Below are 20,286 nucleotides of genomic sequence, written 5' to 3' on the forward strand. Positions count from 1 at the left end.
CTCTCTCTGCTGGTCAGCTATGCCCTGACCCTCTTATTGTCCCCTCTCATCCTGCTGGGTGGAAACCCTATTAAGAGCACAGTCACAGCCAGGGCAGGTTGTTCGGATCATTGGTATGTAGAAGATGGAGACTGCTATACCAGCTGTGTGATACTCCGATCCCAATTCCTGTCCTTCCCTCTCCATTATCCAGGCCCCCAACAGGAAACAAGCCCTAAAATCCATGGATTGTTGTTTTACTGTCTAGAATTTTGTGATTTTCTTTGCTTGCTAATGCAGTTAGGCACTACAGAATGAGAGATTGTAATGAGCTATGACACTGTGTGCAGTATTTGGACAAACTTCACTGAAAAAAACATTGATCAGATTTCATATGTTCGGCCATCTTGTTTAAGTCTCTAGTACTTGCGTTTTGCAAAACGCTTCCCTCTGCTGTTGCTATCTGAAGTAGAGGTCGACCGATTAATCTGAATGGCCGATTAATTAGGGCCGATTTCAAGTTTTCATAACAATCGGAAATCGGTATTTTTGGACACCGATTTTGCCGATTTGTTTCTTTTTTCTTTTTTTTCTTTACACCCTTATTTAACGAGGCAAGTCAGTTAAGAACACATTCTTATTTTCAATTACAGCCTAGGAACGGTGGGTTAACTGCCTTGTTCAGGGCAGAACGACAGATGTTTACCTTGTCAGCTCAGGGATTCAGTCTTGCAACCTTACGGTTAACTAGTCTAGAAGCCAAGGTAAGTTGCTACTTAGCATTAAACTTATCTTATTAAAAACAATCAATCAATCATAATTACTAGTTTTAAGTACACATGGTTGATGATATTACTAGTTTATCTAGCGTGTCCTGTGTTGCATATAATCGATGCAGTGGGCATTCGTGAAAAAGGACTGTCGTTGCTCCAACGTGTACCTAACCATAAACATCAATGCCTTTCTTAAAATCAATACACAGAAGTATATATTTTTAAACCTTCATATTTAGCTAAAAGAAATCTAGGTTAGCAGGCAATATTAACCAGGTGTTATTATGTCACTTCTCTTGCGTTCATTGCACACAGAGTCAGGGTATATGCAACAGTTTGGGCTGCCTGGCTTATTGTGAACTAATTTGCCAGATTTTTTATGTAATTATGACATAACATTGAAGGTTGTGCAATGTAACAGAAATATTCAGACTGATGGATGCCACCCGGTAGATAAAATATGGAACGGTTCCGTATTTCACTGAAATAATAAATGTTTTGTTTTCGAGATGATAGTTTCCGGATTCGACCATATTATTGACCTAAGGTTCGTGTTTCTGTGTGTTAGTATGTTATAATTAAGTCTATGTTTGATAGAGCAGTCTGACTGAGCGATGGTAGGCACCAGCAGGCTCGTAAGCATTCATTCAAACAGCACTTTTGTGTGTTTTGCCAGCAGCTCTGCTGTTTATGAATTCAAGCCTATCAACTCCCGAGATGAGGCTGGTGTAACCAATGTGAAATGGCTAGTTAGTTAGTGGGGTGCGCGATAATAGCATTTCAAATGTCACTCGCTCTGAGACTTGGAGTAGTTGTTCCCCTTGCTCTGCATGGGTAACGCTGCTTCGAGGGTGGCTGTTGTCGATGTGTTCCTGGTTCGAGCCCAGGTAGCGGCGAGGAGAGGGATGGAAGCTATACTGTTACACTGGCAATACTAAGGTGCCTATAAGAACATCCAATAGTCAAAGGTTAATGAAATACAAATGGTATAGAGAGAAATAGTCCTATAATTCCTATAATAACTACAACCTAAAACTTATTAACTGGGAATATTGAAGACTCATGTTAAAAGGAACCACCAGCTTTCATATGTTCTCATGTTCTGAGCAAGGAACTTAAACATTAACTTTCTTACATGGCACATATTGCACTTTTACTTTCTTCTCCAACACTTTGTTTTTGCATTATTTAAACCAAATTGAACATGCTTCATTATTTATTTGATGCTAAATTGATTTTATTGATGTATTATATTAAGTTAAAATAAGTGTTCATTCAGTATTGTTGTATTTGTCATTATTACAAATACATTTAAAAAATCGTCCGACTAATCAGTATCGGCTTTTTTGTCCTCCAATAATCGGTATCGGCATCGGCGTTGAAAAATCATAATCGGTCGACCCCTTGTCTGAAGATTTAATATCATGAGACCAAGATGACCAAATCATGACGTATTTTCCTGATGGTGTTGGATTTAACGTTAGCGATCCCGAAATCACAGTACAATGACTTTCTCCATTGAATAACATGAGCTAGATTAAAATGAACCAGAAGTTTTGTCATCACCCCCTACATATATAGTCAGTGAGACTATTGTTCGGTACTTTTTAGGTCACTTGATGTAGTGAAGTGAACTGTTTCCTCTTATGCTGATTTACTGTAAGTGTTTGCCCCAGAGTCTTGTCCCACCTACAGTAGCACCAATAACACAACATCTCAAAGCACTTAGAGAAAGTGATAGCGTCACTGTCTGTGTTTACCACCTCAGATCTGCTCCTGTGGATTTCTGCACTTTTAAGTAAAGAGATGCAGAGTCAAGCACTCGGGTTAATAGCTACATGTTTGTTTTCAGATCAAAACGAATGGCGCAGTGACAAAAGAAAATGCTTTCCACTTCACCAAGATGGAAGAAAGATAGAAACACTGTGGTTGTAGATCCTGGGCTACACGTCCTGTTTGACTTCCTTCTTCACTTTGGCAGTTTCAGATCTAAAACCGCAAGGTGCTGGAGTGTAGCCAACTGGGATATATGCTTTCAGACATTGCACAATACAGTCTGTAACAACTAAAGCGGTTGTGCTTTTTATATAAGGGGAGGGGTCCGTGACAGCATGTTTCCCACGTGGGTAGAATTCTCTGCCTGCATCCTCTAAATGGCCCTGGCAGTTCTGACAATCTCGTCCTCAATTTACGTCACTGTTCCCCCTCTACTTCTGATGGCAGAACACCGTTTTCTCACGTCAACACCGGGCTGTGTGTAGTGACAGCACTTTGTCCTTGTATTCCCTAACCATTTTACCCCACATAGATTCACGTCTAGATGGAATAGAATTTGCATATACAGTAAATGTCTTGGTTGTCTTACAGTATACATCGAATCCAACTTTATTTCAAGTGCATTTAAAATTGCAACACACTTTATAGTAAAACACATATATTCACATTTGTTTCTTTTGCTTTGAGTGGTGGTGCGTCTCTGTGTTAGGTTCCAGTGAAGGCTACTCTACTCTCTCTTTCTGTGTTTCATTTCTCAGTATCCTGCAGCTATCGGCTGGATTCCACACATCCCACATGAGCGTGGATCCTCCAGCTGGAACCAGTTCCCAAAGGAAGTTCCCCAAAGTAATTGGCTTGTTTATAGAGGCATTTCATTTTGGGATCGCTGACCCCTGAGACCACTGTCTTGGAGCAGATTGTATTGAAATGCAAAAACTCAGCTCCAGCTTTTACTTTGTTCTTTTCCTTTCTAGTTTACAGTCTCTGTCCATCTCTTCTCTCCATCTGGAGTCTTTTTGAAACTAGCTCCCTCTTGCATAATTTTTGTTCACTCCCCCGTTGTAGAGCCAACGTAGATTTGCCCCACTTTTTGTCTCTTGAAGTTCATTGACTAGACTTTTGTTTGTGTTTATTGTATCTGTCTGCAGTCGTCACTCAGTATTAGGATCACTTCCCTGTCCAATACCTTGTTCACCTCTTTGACGTTTCCCTACAAGACTCAGATCAGTCAAGGTGAACAAATACCCTCTGGAGCCATAAGAGGGAGACAATAGATAGTCCATTCAAACCAATGAGATAATGAATAGAACATCAGCTGACCTTCCAGGTCATGGATGGGTCCGAAGATCAACTTGAACTTTTGATTGGCATGTTGACAAGTGTTAGTCTGTCAGTCGGCTTTGATATTGTTGAGTATTATGTAGCAAGACGCAACAGCCTAGCCACTTATCTCAGCACCCATACACACTCTGCGATATTCCAGAAAGAGACACAAACACTCTTCACCCCTGACCTCTGAAATGGGGTGACAGGAAGAGCCTGCTGTCTCTATCTGGGTTTTTTTTCAGCTGCTCTCCATTTGAATGTATGCATGTTTCCTTTGTGTAACCACATTTAAGTGCAATGTCTGTCGCCTCATTCTCAAACCCAGATAAACCATGCTGTCGCTGCCTCTGGGAATCGGAAATTCATGATCTGAGTTTCGGTTACTGCTCTTACAAGAAAACCAGCTATAACTGTCTAATCTAGCCCCCTCTCTCTTTCTCTAACACTCTCTTTCTTTCTTAGGGCTCTCGAGTGGCGCAGTGCTCTAAAGCCCTACATCTCAGTGCTAGGGGCATCACTACAGACCGTGGTTCAATTCCAGGCTGTATCACAACTGGCTGTGATTGGGCGTTCCATAGGGTGGCACACAATTGGCCCAGCATCGTTAGGGTTTGGCTGTGTAGGCTGTCATTGTAAACAGTAATATATTTGTCTGTCATGTCTACCCTCACTATCAGCAAATGTATTCTTGATGTGGTTGACAATAGTCATGACCCTGCAAAAATGTCTCTACAGATATAGTACTGTAGCTGTGTTGTCAACTGCGCTCCATTTAAATGTATGCATGTTTTCTTTGTGAAACCACATTTAGGTGCAATGTCTTGTCTGTCTGTGTGAAAGAAATGTATTTTAGCATACTGTTCAACCTCCTTTTACACTCAAAGTAGACAGTTGCTAAGTAGAACATTCCTACGCAGGAGTTCAAAATAATTTTCTTTGCAATCCTGATACCGAGGAGCAACTTAGTGCTTGATTGATTCATTGAAGCCATACGGTACTGCCCCCTCCATGTAGGCCTAGGTCTAAACTAGAGGTCGGCCGATTAATTAGGGCCGATTTCAAGTTTTCATAACAATCGGAAATTGCTATTTTTGGGCACCGATTTGCCGATTTTTTAAAATTGTAATTATTATTTTTATATACCTTTATTTAACTAGGCAAGTCAGTTAAGAACACATTCTTATTTTCAATGACGGCCTAGTAACGGTGGGTTAACTGCCTCGTTCAGGGGCAGAACGACAGATATTCACCTTGTCAGCTCGGGGGAGCCAATCTTGCAACCTTACAGTTAACTAGTCCAATGCAATAACGACCTGCCTCTCGCTAATAGCGTTTCAAACATCACTCGCTCTGAGCCTTCTAGCAGTTGTTCATGGATAACGCTGCTTCGATGGTGGCTGTTGTCGTTGTGTTGCTGGTTCGAGCCCAGGGAGGAGCGAGGAGAGGGACGGAAGCTATACTGTTACACTGGCAATACTAAAGTGCCTATAAGAACATCCAATAATCAAAGGTTAATGAAATACAAATGGTATAGAGGGAAATAGTCCTATAATTCCTATAATAACTTCAACCTAAAATTTCTTACCTGGGTATATTGAAGACTCACCAACTTTCATATGTTCTCATGTTCTGAGCAAGGAACTGAAACGTTAGCTTTCTTACATAGCACATATTACACTTTTACTTTCTTCTCCAACACTTTGTTTTTGCATTATTTAAACCAAATTGAACATGTTTCATTATTTATTTGAGGCTAAATTGATTTTATTGATGTATTATATTAAGTTAAAATAAGTGTTCATTCAGTATTGTTGTAATTGTCATTATTACAAATACATTAAAAAATATATATAAAAACGCTCTAACCACTAGGCTACCCTGCCGCCCCATTATGTGCAACGCAGGACACGCTAGATAATATCTAGTAATATCATCAAACATGTGTAGTTTAACTAGTGATTATGATTGATTGTTTTTTATAAGATAAATTTAATGCTAGCTAGCAACTTACCTTGGCTTACTGTATTCGCGTAACAGGCAGTCGCCTTGTGGAGTGCAACGAGAGAGAGGCAGGTTGTTATTGCGTTGGACTAATTAACTGTAAGTTTGCAAGATTGGATCCCCCGAGCTGACAAGGTGAAAATCTGTCGTTCTGCCCCTGAACAAGGCCGTTAACCCACCGTTTCTAGGCCGTCAATGAAAATAAGAATGTGTTCTTAACTGACTTGCAAAGTTAAATAAAGATTAAATAAAGGTGTAAAAAAAAACAACATTTTTTTGTTTGTTGTCAAATCGGCACACAAAAATACCGATTTCCGATTATTATAAAAACTTAAAATTGGCCCTAATTAATCGCCCATTCCGATTAATAAGGTCGACCTCTAATACTTATATATATTCACTTTCTCTCTCCATAAAAGCATTCCCTTTCCATGCGGGGGGACAACAGAGATGGTTTGCGGTGTGTGTGTTTCTGTGTATGTTGCTCATTGGCTGACATCCTTTTTGGAACCTTAACAGGTGATCTCCCCCTGACAGTTGCTCTTTGTCACATATCCCTGGTGGAGATATCGTACAAAGGCGACAGGGCCCAAACCATCTCCCTCTCTGTCTCCGTCTGCCTTAGTACGAGACAAGACTCTCAGAGGATAGTGTTCATTATCGGTGATAGGAAGTGGGAGGTTTAACTCCTTACTCTACTGGGCTGACTCCAACCACCGTCTCTGAGCTGTAGCGTGAGCCCTGGTGGGGAGTGACAGAGTGAGTTTAGTGAGAGAGGTGGGTGCCTACTAGGGGGGTTAGGCAGGGAGTTCATATGGAGGGTACATTGAAATGGCATGGCATAGTGAGATGTTAATGAATATGAAATGGAGAATATGTATCACAAGGATAATGCAGGCAGTGAAGGTGTTACATAGATACATAATACATCTCTGACGGCACTGCTCCCGGTCTTTCATGTCATCTCCTTTGTGTTTGAGATTCCTCAAGATATCCACTTGTACAGAGACCAGGCAGAGAACAGTCAGAGACAGAGATGTTTTGTTCGACAAGATCTTTGAGAGAAAGCATGTTGTACGAGCTTTCCACATAAATGTGTTACTCACAGGAACTGGTGAGTTTGCTGCTCAGTGTTTGGGGCTAATGTGTTGGTCTATAACTGCAGAATCATTGCTATGTTTATTCCGCTATTTGCATCTTTGTACGTTTGGCGTGCCACACACTAGTAGCCTACGGTGGGTGTATTTTTACATTTAGTCTCTCTCATCAGCATATAAACAGCTTCCCTTAAGCCAGAGCAAATAATTATGGCTCAGCCATGCAATTGATCCATTAAATGAGTCTCCCTCACACACGCTGTGTTATAGGTCTGGTGTGATTAAGTTGCAGTGAACATGTCAGATACAGGCCCTGAGGGTGATCAGCCGAGGGATTCTGTACTGGACTCCAAGCAGAGAGTTTGTTTGGGGCGTTGATTTGAGAATTCATATCCTTTTACACCAAAGTCCTCCCAGACTCTTCAGTCGCCTCATTCTCAAACATATATAAACCATGCCGTCGGTGCCTCTGGGAATCGGAAAGTAATTATCTGAGATTCGGTTTCTGCCCTCACAAGAAACCAGCTCAAACGGTCTCATCCAGCCCCTCTTTCTCTCTCTCTCTCTCTCTCTCTCTCTCTCTCTCTCTCTCTCTCTCTCTCTCTCTCTCTCTCAGCGCTAGAGGCATCACTACAGACCCTGGTTCGATTCCAGGCTTTATCACAACTGGCTGTGATGGGGAGTCCCATAGGGTGGCGCACAATTGGCCAGCATCATTAGGGTTTGGCCGTGTAGGCCGTCGTTGTAAATAAGAATTTGTTCTTATTAAATGACCTGCCAAGTTAAATAAAAATTCAAATAAATTCACTATCCTCTCTTCTTTTTCTGTCTGTCACATCTACCCTCACTGTCAGCAAATGCAAATGTATTCTTGATGTGGTTGACAACAGTTTCCTGTAATTCTAAACATTTTTTGCTACGGCATGCCATTCAAATGCTATCTGGGGGGCCCCCCACCTTCCGGGGACTGTTGGGTTGTGTGGTATGCTAGTGATGACCTATCTGTAATTTGTCTTTCTGCATACTTTCCTGGTAACCGGTTCATCGGTGTCTTTGGACTGCAAGTTGCCACGGTGTTAGGCCGAAGTCTGAATCCGGACATGCTTGAAGTCAATGGGTTTACTGGGTTGCCATGGTGCTAGTTGAAGCTTTTTTTTCTCATCATTGGCTGTTTACAAATGACCGTTGCAATTTTCTTCAAGATGTACTGGCTCTAGGTAATCTCCGACATGTGGCCGTTCATCTGTAACCTTCTGTATCTGGCACCAGAACAGTATGAAGAGGATGGCCTATTGTATCTCGCCTACTCAGACTGGTCCCAGAACATATTTCTGAACTGCACAGGGACATTGGACTTTATGTTACTTTTTTTATCGACCAGGCTGTTTTGCTGTGGCAAGTGATGATCATAGGATAGGAGTAGAGTAGAGCGTTGAATTCATTTCATCAGCTGGTGATTGTCAAACAAATAACTGTCGGTCTCACAGTAATTGACCGTTAATTAACATGAACACATTTAGCATCTCCTGGCTTCCACGCAAAAGTCGAATACATCCATGTAATATAGCCTGCAACTTCACAAAAAGTCCATTGTTTATTTTAGACAGATCTAAAGAAGCATGAAATGAAGGAAATGTAGTCCGTTTCAGAAGAACAGAATAGCACATTCTGAGTTGTCTTTATGTTAGGTCCTGATGTGGCTATGCCTAATGGCTGTGGGCTACGCTAGTTGATTTAGCAGACAAGATTTGCTTATAATTCCGTGGCGTTATTTTACATTATTTTATAGTATTCAAAATACTATTTTGCAAAGACTGTACACACTTCAATAGTCTCTCATTCACAATTTCACAAGCACTTCATAATTCCTCGATTTTCACGACAGCAATCCCCTTTGTGGCTGTAATGCATCCTAAAAAAATCCATTCCTTTTGCGGCCCGAGTGGCTGCATTGTGCCCTTCTCCATGTGTGCTGCGCAATCCGAAGCATCTCTCCCTCACACTGCTCTCTGTCACATGATCGGGTCTTTCTCACAGGCTACAAGTTAAGACATACACGTCGGGGATGCAACTGTGCGCGTCCCAATCCAATTCCGAGGTGCATATTGAAGATGTTTTTTTCGTCAACCAACAAGATGAGTAGGCCTAACGAACAGCAAAAGCACTAGCCTACGTCAATCTACTATCCCCCGCAGTACAAAAGTCGACCAAATTCTATTCTGTGCGATAAATAAATATTCCAAACATAGTCTGGGACAGTTGTGGGATGCGATAGATCCCAAATGAATACAAAACCTTTTTATGAAATGTGGCTGACTCAACAGATCAGAACGTTTAGCTTAAAATGTTGATAAACTAGGCGATTTCTTCACATTATAAGCGCAGCAATGTATGGAAGTAGGCGAATGTTCCATTAGTGGAAAAAAGACCATAATCAAAAGTGGCCGCAAATGCAATTATACATGTAATGCTTTTAATATAAAGGTGCATTATGGTGAACACGATCTTCCCCAAACTTGAAACTCACACGCTGCTTATGTATACCAGTTAGGCTCTACACACCTTGTAAAGCGGATTCATGTGTTTCATTTTACGAAGTTATTTGGCCACTTTAGTTGTGATACAAAGCTTATTAAAACATATAGGCCTATGGGCTAGGCTGCATGAGGTGTGCGACTATGATTCAAACTAGTAAAAAAAAAGCCATTGTTTCTAATGCTGGGCGTCTTACGCGAGGAAAAAATACTTGTCATCTATGCACTTAAATAGCGAATGGAGGGCGCTTTTCCCCGTGGTTTATTGTCATGTCAGCCAGGTTGGCTCTACTCCTATTGTAAATATAAGCAATATTAGGAGAGTTGAGAAATAAATATAGTAGGCCTAGCCTATAGAAAGCTGATCCTCCTTTTTTTAGTAGAGACCATCACTCTGTTTTCTCCCGCATTTGCATAGCCTATAGAAATGTTGCGCAACATGAGCTCATGGGCTCTCATGAAGTGTTTGATTAGATGTTCGATTCGATTTGCATTGATGTCAGAGTGATTAGAGGGACAGTAGAGTGCTGAGTACCAGGCAGTTAGCAAGTTTGGCAGGCAACTAATGACCAGCAGCAGCATCAGAGCTTGGAGAAGCCTAATTATAGTGACTAAACAGTCATGTGGAATTTGACTGCCTTCATGACTCGTGACCGTCGGTGTGGCGGTAATAGTCACCGCAACAGCCCTAGTACTGTCCAACTAACCAGTGTCTCTGTTTTGTGTTTGAATCTGCAGGTAGCCAACTGAGTAAAGATGACCATGCACTCCTGAGTGCACAGCATCGCTTGTGTTTCCTGCTTTTTCCTGGATCATCATCGGCTCAGTGATGAACCACACCCCTAGCCCCCACATGGCCGAGGCCGCTAAGTCCGGGGCGGGCCTGCTCTGTGGCCTGGGCCTGGGGCCGGACAGGGTCCGCTCTCCTGATAGCCTGACCCACACGCCCAGCCCCACGGGGGGCACTCCCAGCTCCAGCCCTCCTCTGCTGCTCTCCCCTGGCCTGGGCGAGTCTGGGGACTGGGAGAGCCGTGAGGAGCTGCGTCTGAGGGAGCTGGAGGAGGCCAGGGCGCGAGCTGCCCAAATGGAGAAGACCATGCGCTGGTGGTCGGACTGCACAGCCAACTGGAGGGAGAAGTGGAGCAAGGTGCGCTCCGAGAGGAACCGGGCACGGGACGAGGTGCGGCAGCTCCGACAGAGGCTGGACGCCCTGACCAAGGAGCTGACAGGCGCAAGGCGGGAGCGGCAGGAACTGGCCTCCGAGAACGAGACACTCAGACAGGAAGCACTGCGTCTCTGTGCTGACCAGGCCTCACCCTCCCACGCCCCCTCAGCACCACCTTCCTCCTCCTCCACCCCATCCTCCTCCTCCTCACAGCCCCTTGTGGACAGTAAGCAGGACAGGGTGGGCGAGGGGCACGGGTCACCAGAACAGGAACCAGTGAGAGATGTGGACACAGATAAACCTGACAGACAGAAGGTGAGAGAATGGTCACACACTCTAGACACAAACAATGTCAGTAAGAGACACACTCCAGTAGTCTATAACCCAGAACAGTCAGAGAATAGGTTGCACAGGGGAAGGTTGGTCTGAGGTCTTGGTAGAAGATAGAGCATCAGTCACTTATTTAGGCCAGCGTTTCATCTTGTTAATGAAGAGCTAGCCAGCAGATATGTCTCAGAGCTTAACCTCCAGCATTGTGCTTCAGTGGGAGCTCTGCTGAAGTGTAGCTGTTGTTCTTAAAATAGAACCCCCCGCCCCCCTGCACAACCCTATCTTCTACCCAGGGGGCACAGATTGGGTACTGCAGCCTTGGAACCCAATTTCCTCTCTATGAGCCTCATATTTTCAGACATTTTGAAGGGAAGGGATAATTCCCTGTTACACACAGGGAATGAAACAAGCTTCCTGTCACAGAAAAGCCTGTCATCTTGCATGATTGAAAGGCATTGTAGCTGTTGGTGTCCTCAGATGTACCGTTGTCAATTAGACACACAGTCAAAATAGAAGTAAAAACAACCTCCCTGAGCTGGCTCATCAGGTGTATTCAACTCTTTTAAAACTCGTCGAGAGCTGGACAAGATGAGGTTTCTATTTTTAGGGAAAACGTGAATCGTGGCAAGGGGTATTCAGCTGTATGCAGCTCAAGCAGCAGTGAATACAGATCAGTGTCATTAGCAATCTGACTTGACCTTCAGCCAACTCACACATGGGGGGGGGGCTTGCTGTTTCCATGGAAACACTCGACAGACACACTTTCACACCCGTACAGAGCAGGAGGTTCACTTCAGGCATGAAAGGCAATGGCGATAACCGTGCTCATTTTCCCAGTCTTGAGCCAAAGTGAACACAGAAAATAAGTGAATAATGAGAAGACATACAATGCAACCTGGAGGAGAATGTCTAGTCAGATTCTTCCTCAGTGGTTCACCATGGGCCAACATACACACTGAGCTCTCCTTAGGCAAGCAGCTGGCCATTTGTAATAACTCACCGTTGGATAAACAGCAGCATGAAGCTGAGCTGGGCATTATGGGGATGCTCACATACAATCCCATTTCCTGCCCCTTCATTGTTCTCTCCCTCAGTATTACACAGACACGCTGATTGCTTCCACATGTGGCGGGCTGAGTGAGAGGAGCGGTGCTACCCGCTCACCTCCACCTCATACATTAACCTCTAGGTCCCCCTGCTGGCCACCACTGGTAACAGCCTGTGTTTTTCCCTCCCGTCTGATGGTTGTGCTCTTGTGCTCAGCTCTCCCAGTAACAGGAAGTTGGCAGAGGGTCCGGAGCCCTGTGTGGCTCCCAGAGACATGAACAGGCAGAAAGAAAAAGGCAGTGTTTGATTACTCAGTGAAACGGCCCGGGAATTACATTTTTACAGACAGGAAATTGGGATAGGGGATAATATGATAGCTGCTGTACCGGTGCTGTTGAGCTAGGAAAAAACCTGGCTCCCTGGTGGGGTTTAATTAAGAAAAGTAAATATTTGAGTCTAGGAGTCCGCTTCGCTCTCCAGCCTTCTCGCTTGGAGTGGAGCTGTGATGGCTGACGTCGGGGTTTCAGAGTGGGGTTTCAGAGTGGGGTTTCAGAGTGGGGTGACTCCCCTGCATGGTTCATCTCATCAAATCAAATGTTATCTGTCACATGCGTCGTAAACAACAGGTGTCGACTAACAGTGAATGAAATTGCATAGATCCCTCTTCCTCTTTCCTCTCGCCTTTCTGGTCATTCTCCCGGATTCTCCCGTTTACTTACGCCCTCCCTCCCTCCCTCCCTCCCTCCCTCCCTCCCTCCCTCCCTCCCTCCCTCCCTCCCTCCCTCCCTCCCTCCCTCCCTCCCTCCCTCCCTCCCTCCCTCCCTCCCTCCCTCCCTCCCTCCCTCCCTCCCTTCCACTTTCTCTTTCACCTGCCATGCCGTTCTTTCTATCTCTCCCTTCCCCCTAGGAGCTGGAGCTGTTGGAGTCCGTGCTGAGGTCCAAGGCTGAAGGTCCAGAGTCGTGGGACGCCCGTAGTGCCAGCAGCCTGCGTTCTGCCCTGAGTCGTCAGGACCGCAGCCGTCTGCTCTGGGATGACATCGCTGCCATGGAGGAGGACCCCGGCAAGATCAACGCCCTCCAGCTCCGCCTCGACGAATCACAGAAGGTCCTGCTCAAGGAACGCGAGTAAGGAGAGGGGATCAAGGGAGTTGGAAGGAAGACCATGTTTAGAGAGGTTGAGGGATGTTCAAGTATGTGAAGGTGCTTTCCTCAGACATGTTATGGCTCGTATGGAGTTTGGAGCCATGCGAGACACCTTTCACAATGCATCCGTCCATCATATTTCATTATCAAATTTGCGTTAATGTTGAGTGTATGGAAAGTGTAGACTCGTAACTGCGCTGTCTCTTCTCTGTTCCACCCTGAGATGCCAGTCTCATAATTTACAAGCAGAGCCTCCTGTTTGTTTGGCCTGAGCTCAGCTCTGGCACCACTGCAGCTTCCCTCTCTCGCCAACACTACCATCAGACCCATGATCTTTTCCATTAGAATCATAACTGTTTTCTGAGCTCTCTGGAGGCTGCTGATTTCCCCGCTGGTGATTGGTCTGCATCTTCAGGTCCACCAATCTGGCAGAGCCCGTCTGTCTGTAAGACTGGTTTCTGTAGGGCTGTTCTGCAACATTCTGGACCATTCATTCTGTCAGTGCCATAGGCACCCTGCTGACCTCAGGAGAAGACATTTATATTCGCCCAGAATGTTGAAGTCAGCTGTCACTTTTAGCCAACCACGACATCTATCCAACTCGGTGTGGATGGCATCATGGTTACATAGGATTTTGGGGACACCGGTTCTGTCAAGTCTCTTCCTTCAAAAACCATATTGAATAGGCACAGCTATTTTCCTATGTTAAATATTCAGAACTAATAGTGTGGAGGTTTTCGATGGTTCTCTGAAGGTTTGGGATCTATCTCTGTTGAATAGTCATCACCTATGTTGCTAGAGCAGTATTTAACCAACTCTCTTCTCTCCACAGGGATAAGCATGCACTCAGCAAGAGCATAGAAAAGCTGGAAACAGAGCTGAACCAATGGAAACTCAAATACGAGGAGCAGAACAAGACCAAGCAGGAGGCCATGAAACAGGTGAGATTGAGGGTCACTTCTACCTTCCGATCCCTCCAACACCCGTCCAGGGGACATATACATCAAACGAGGTAAAAGCATCAAACGGCAGCCCATTGATCCTGGTGGCCTTAGAAGTGTTGACATCATATTGGCCATACCCCCCCATACCTACGTCAATACAGCCTGGCAGACTGGCACACATCCACCTCACACAGACACACCTGCTGAGACAGCAGCTTCAAAGAGCCAGAGCCGCCGGCTTAGGGTGTGTTTACAGGAGACTGCCACTAGGAGGCACTCTGTGCTCAGAGCAGACAAGCTCTCTGTGTGTGGTGTGTGTGTGTGTGTGTGTGTGTGTGTGTGTGTGTGTGTGTGTGTGTGTGTGTGTGTGTGTGTGTGTGTGTGTGTGTGTGTGTGTGTGTGTTAGTGTCTGTCGATGTTATTGGAAAATTATGAATGGACTGGCAGGGTAGTCAGTGAAGACTGAAGAATCTCTCCGGATATCATCAAGGGAGGAGAGGAGAAGAGGTGGTAGAGGAGATGAGAAGAGGAGAGGAGAGATAAGAGGGATGAGAACAGTGAGAGCGGGAATGAATATTTGATGAGAAGGAGAGCGCAGAGAAGGAGAGGTGAAGGTTGAGCTGTGGCAGGTGCGCATTATGTGCCTGGCCCACGGTGGGATCTCCGAGGTTAAAAGGAGAAACCACTGTAGCCTCCATAGCTGAGTGAGAACGTCATGTTGTATGGGAGCGTATCAACCTTGAAGGCGTCTCAGTTTATAGGAGTAGAGTGAACTAACACTAAGACCATGGATGCCAATATTTTTACCAAGGAGCTTAACACCTGTAGATGTTCCTGCTGTCTGGCTGTATCCATCTCTCTCTCTCTCTCTCTCTCTCTCTCTCTCTCTCTCCCCCCTCTCTCTCCTCTCTCTCTCTCTCCTCTCTCTCTCCTCTCTCTCTCACTCCCCTCTCTCTCTCTCTCTCTCTCTCTCTCTCTCTCTCTCTCTCTCTCTCTCTCTCTCTCTCTCTCTCTCCCCCCTCTCTCCTCTCTCTCTTTCTCTCTCTCCCTCTCTCTCTCTCTCCTCTCCCCTCTCTCTCACTCCCTCTCTCTCTCTCTCTCCCCCTCTCTCTCTCTCTCTCTCTCTCTCTCTCCCTCTCTCTCTCTCTCTCTCTCTCTCTCACTCCCCTCTCTCCCGTCCCTCTCTCTCTCTCTCTCTCTCTCTCTCCCCCTCTATCTCCTCTCTCTCACTCTCTCTCTCTCTCCCCCCTCTCTCTCTCTCTCTCAGCTCAACATGTTGAAGGAGGTACACCAGGATGAGTTGGGTCGTATGTCTGAGGACCTGGAGGATGAGCTGGGAGCACGCACTAGTATGGACAAGAAACTGGCCGAGCTACGAGCAGAGGTGAGGCTTAAGCACACAGCCAGTTGGCTTTTAAGCATCTATAATGGGTTGTAATGGATCTCAAATCCCTTTACACTTAATGGGGGTAATTCAGCCCATTCAACATCAATTGAACTCAAGTTGACACTTGTCTCTAACTGTGACCCACTAGTTGACATGGTGGAAGTGGGAGCTGGCTGGGTGGTCAGTGTGTCCCTCACGTACTAAGTTGTCATTTTTGGAGAGTATATTTCACGCCTGTGGCTTATGGTGGAGTGGAACGAGTCCTCTCCTTTGAAGTGTTCTTTTAGAGCGCCTTCCTCCCATCGCCTGAACCCCCTCAGAGGAGCGGCCCCCGGGGGCCCGACACCAGTCCACTGTCAGCCCCACGTGCCTCACGCCTCTCCTCTCTTTTCTCTCCCTCTCCTGTATTCTTCCTCATTGCCTCAGCAGCAACTTCCTCCCGGCTCAACGCCGCTCAAATATCAGCCGTGAGAATACACCCTGAGCATGTTTAATGGCTCTGCTCTGGTGGCTAGCAGGCCCGGGCTGAAGGAAAGGAGAGTATGATAAAAATGCTAATGGAGAGCCCCTTCACTTGTCGAGCGTTTACAAAGGGCTTTACTGTCACGACCTGGACACTGGTGCTCTGACTGACTGCATATTCCCCTCTGGTACAGCGATTGGTTGATTCAACGTTCCCTCTGACCTCGTTCCTCTCCCTCTGATTTGACATGGTTTTCCCTCCCCCTCCCACTCCTCCTCAGATGGAGCGGCTGCAGGTGGAGAACGCTGCCGAGTGGGGCCGGCGGGAGCGCCTGGAGACCGAGAAGCTGGCGCTTGAGAGGGACAACAAGAAGCTGCGGGCACAGACGGAGGACCTGGAGGAACAGCTGGCCCGTAAACGGCGGCAGGCGGCCAGTGCCCTGGACACTGACCTCAAGACCATCCAGACTGAGCTGTTTGAGAGGAACAAGGTGAGCGCAGAGAGCATGTACCCCCCCCTCAGTGCACCTTTGACTCCCCCCTTCTGTGCACCTCTGACTAAGGCACATATGGGAGGTTCACTAGTGTGGTCTACCCAGGAGTGGTTTCATACACCCCCCGGCTTTTACCCAAGCACCTACGATTTCATGTAGCTGACTAAACTCCACTTCATGGTGAATGGAGTTTCTGATGAACTCCACCAAGGGAGTGCCGCAAGAGACCAGGCTTTGTGGAATTCAGCTACATCGATTCGCCCAACGTCAATAATTCCAAAAATGTAAATGATGAAACGCTAACCTTGTACCTATGTTTGCCCTCGACTTGTGTGCTTTTTCTTTGTTTGCTGAAATCCATACTTTCAATAAAGGTGAATCAAATACAACCACAGGCTGTTTCCTTGTTGAGATTCAATTGGCACATGTGCAATTGCACTGTGTTGCCATCTTACAGCAACAGCAATGAGCAAACAGTCGGTGGTTGTATTTGATTAACGTTTCTTGAAAGCTAAACGACGGAACAGCACCCCAAAGAAAAGCAAAGCTTAAAAGGTGTGTTTTAAGATCTCTTTAAAATATGTCCACAGTGTTGTCCCCCCTCAGGGTCTCTGGCAGGCTATTCCAGAGGCTGGGGGTATAATAGCTAAATGCTGCCTCTAGGTCCTAGGCTCATGAAACAATATCATATATATATATATTTTATTTAACTAGGCAAGTCAGTTAAGAACAAACTCTTATTTTCAATGACAGCCTAGGAACAGTGGGTTTAACTGCCTTGTTCAGGGGCAGAACAACAGAGTTTTACCTTGTCAGCTCGAGGATTCGGATCTCGCAACCTCTCGGTTACTAGTCCAACGCTCTAACCACTAGGCAACCCTGCCGCCCCCTGATATTTGACACCAGGTATCAATTTGTAAATAAATTAAAAATATATAAAAATGTGTTAGATCAACCTCAATTCATCAGAGCATGGACTACAAGGTGTCAAACGCATTCCGTAGGGATGCTGGCCAATGTTGACTCCAATACGCCCCACAGTTGTGTCAAGTTGCCTGGATGTCCTTTGGGTGGTGGACCATTCTTGATACACACGGGAAACTGATGAATGTGAAAAACCCATCACCATTGAAGTTCTAGACACACTCAAACCGGTGCACCTGCCACCTACTACCAAACCCCGGTCAAAGGCATTGAAATACTTTGTCTTACCCCTTCACCCTCTGAATGGCACACATACACAATCCATGTCTCGGTTGTCTCAAGGCTTCAAAATCCTTCTTTAACCTCTCCTCCCCTTCATCTACACTGGTTGAAGTGGATTTAACAGGTGACATCAATAAGGGATCATAGCTTTCACCTGGATTCACCTGGTCAGTCTATGTCATGGAAAGAGCAGGTGTTCCTACTGTTTTGTACACTCGGGGAGCAACATGTTCAGAACATCAAATCGCCTCAGCGTCATGATAATATCATAAGGTCTGTGGCAATTCTCAGCCCTACCTGTGACTAGGACATTTACATGCGAGTCATTTAGCAAACACTCTTATCCCAAATGAAATACAGGAGTAACGGCACATCAACAGCCTTTTGTTGTGTGTATTTCATCGGCTCAGGGATTCCAACCAGAGACCGTTCGCTTGCTGGCAAAACACACTTAACCTCTAGGCTGTAGGATTAATACACGTCATGCCTTCCACCCCGAGGGATACTTATCTGCAAATAGTCCCACATGAACTGGGAGACAGAGAGGGGAGTGGAAAGGAAAGTGAATGTGGAGCACACAGACCGGCAGATGGAGATGGGGGGGGGAACATTGAAATCTTCAATTCAAATCTGTCCCCGCCATGCACAGTGCTACACTGCCACAGGACCCAATTATCCCGTGCTGTCCATAAATTCTGCCCATGTCACAGAGATTAAGGACCCTTATCCGTCAAGAGCAGGTGGCCTGTTCCGACTGGGTAGTGTCCTTGTGCACTAGATGACATGAATGCATCATGTTGGATTGGGCTCAGTGCACTGCATGGCATGTAGCCATCCCACCAGTGCTTGCACATTACGCGCTGTACGACTGTGAATAATCTCTAGGTCTCTGCCTGGTTGTTGGACACGTAGGAAATATGCCTCTCATCGGGCACGTACGAAGCATGTGTTCATCAGACAGGGTCTCTAGCTGGCTGCTGTGGAATGAGAGAGCCGCACTCTGTGGCAACTGATCACGGGCGACAGCTCGGGTCACCACTGAGAGAGAATAGAGGAGACAAGAGGATATGCTGCTCTCCCTCCATCTGTCCCTCCCTCCCTCCCGCCATTCCTCCCTCTCGATCTATCTCTGTCTGGGTGTAATCTCTGGGTCCAGCTTTGCCCTGTTTGAGGAATCTATGGCGGAATAAAAACATTCGGTGTAGGCTCGTTATGAGCACCGTCCGTCTCTCTCCAGGATCCCCAGATTTATAGACTGGGCCTAAAGCGCCCTGCATCACTCGTTCTCTCTCTCTCTCTCTCTCTCTCTCTCTCTCTCTCTCTCTCTCTCTCTCTCTCCCGCACTCTCACTCAACACTCACTCTCCTTTAGCAACTTATTTACTCGCTCTTCCGCCCACTTGCTCACTTGCTCGCTCACTCACTCACTCGCTCACTCGCTCACTCACTCGCTCGCTCACTCACTCACTCACTCACTCACTCACTCACTCACTCACTCACTCACTCACTGACTCACTCACTCACTCACTCACTCACTCACTCACTCACTCACTCTCATTTTTTTCTCTCTCTCTCTCTCTCTCTCTCTCTCTCTCTCTCTCTCTCTCCCGCACTCTCACTCAACACTCACTCTCCTTTAGCAACTTATTTACTCGCTCTTCCGCCCACTTGCTCACTTGCTCGCTCACTCACTCGCTCACTCGCTCACTCACTCACTCACTCACTCACTCACTCGCTCGCTCACTCACTCACTCACTCACTCATTCATTCTCTCTCTCTCTCTCTCTCTCTCTCATCCAGTCATTCTCACACACTCTCTGTCAGCCAGGGTGGGGTGGCGAGAGGGAGGAGGAGCAAAAAGATGGATGGATGAAGGATGGTAGCGAAAGAAAGAGGACAACAGGGAATAAGTGAGAGTGTGGAGAGTAGAAGACCTGAAAAGAAGAGGCCAAGCACCAAGTATATCAAACCCAGATAAGGAATAGGATGTGTGGGTGTCTCCAGTATACAAATAGGCCAGGCCTGGAGACACTGAGACTGTGTGGCTGATGGATGTCCTTCCCTGTGTGTTGTTGAGGCAGGGTATCGATCGAGACAGGGGGAGAGAAACACGCAGAGCGATTAAGACACTGTGGCGACACCGACAAAGAACAAAGTGTGATTGATACCAAAATCATACCCATCCCCAGCCCAGGCTTTCTGAACAACTCACGGCCAGCTAGGAGATTGATGTCCTCTGTCGCGGTGCAATTCAAATGGCCTGAGGAGAGAGAGAGGGGGAATGGGACTGTGTTTGTGTGTGTTCCTGTGTGTTGTCATCCGTCTGGGTGTGTAAGCTACTGTGGGTTTATTCCCCCTGTGTGTGTGTGTGTGTGTGTGTGTGTGTGTGTGTGTGTGTGTGTGTGTGTGTGTGTGTGTAATGGTTCCATTGGTCACATTGAAGACAAGTTAAACTGCAGCCTATTGATGAAGAAAGTAAAGTGCAGAGAGAGAGAGAGGTAAAGAGAGGTTTGATACATGTATTTAATCAGAGCTGAGAGCCACAGTGCCGGTCACATCCTGTAGAGCAGGCCAGTGGTTTATCAGTGTGCTGTCTAAGCTGTCTGACACACACTACCCCTGT

At 46.1% G+C, this 20,286-nt stretch overlaps 1 protein-coding gene across 2 annotated transcripts in view; it reads left to right on the top strand.

The window, feature by feature from the left end:
• Positions 1-20,286, top strand: part of LOC135547287 (coiled-coil domain-containing protein 102A-like) — a 61,469-nt gene that overhangs the window by 16,553 nt on the left and 24,630 nt on the right. For both annotated transcript variants that reach the window (XM_064976129.1, XM_064976136.1), the window contains exons 2-6: positions 10,225-10,966; positions 12,936-13,153; positions 14,004-14,112; positions 15,383-15,499; positions 16,246-16,455. In XM_064976129.1, the coding sequence (XP_064832201.1) occupies positions 10,316-10,966; positions 12,936-13,153; positions 14,004-14,112; positions 15,383-15,499; positions 16,246-16,455 (1,305 nt within the window). In that variant the 5' untranslated portion in view covers positions 10,225-10,315. The remainder of the gene's footprint in view (positions 1-10,224; positions 10,967-12,935; positions 13,154-14,003; positions 14,113-15,382; positions 15,500-16,245; positions 16,456-20,286) is intronic.

Source organism: Oncorhynchus masou, chromosome 1 (genome assembly GCF_036934945.1).
Source record: "Oncorhynchus masou masou isolate Uvic2021 chromosome 1, UVic_Omas_1.1, whole genome shotgun sequence".
Taxonomy (NCBI): domain Eukaryota; kingdom Metazoa; phylum Chordata; class Actinopteri; order Salmoniformes; family Salmonidae; genus Oncorhynchus; species Oncorhynchus masou.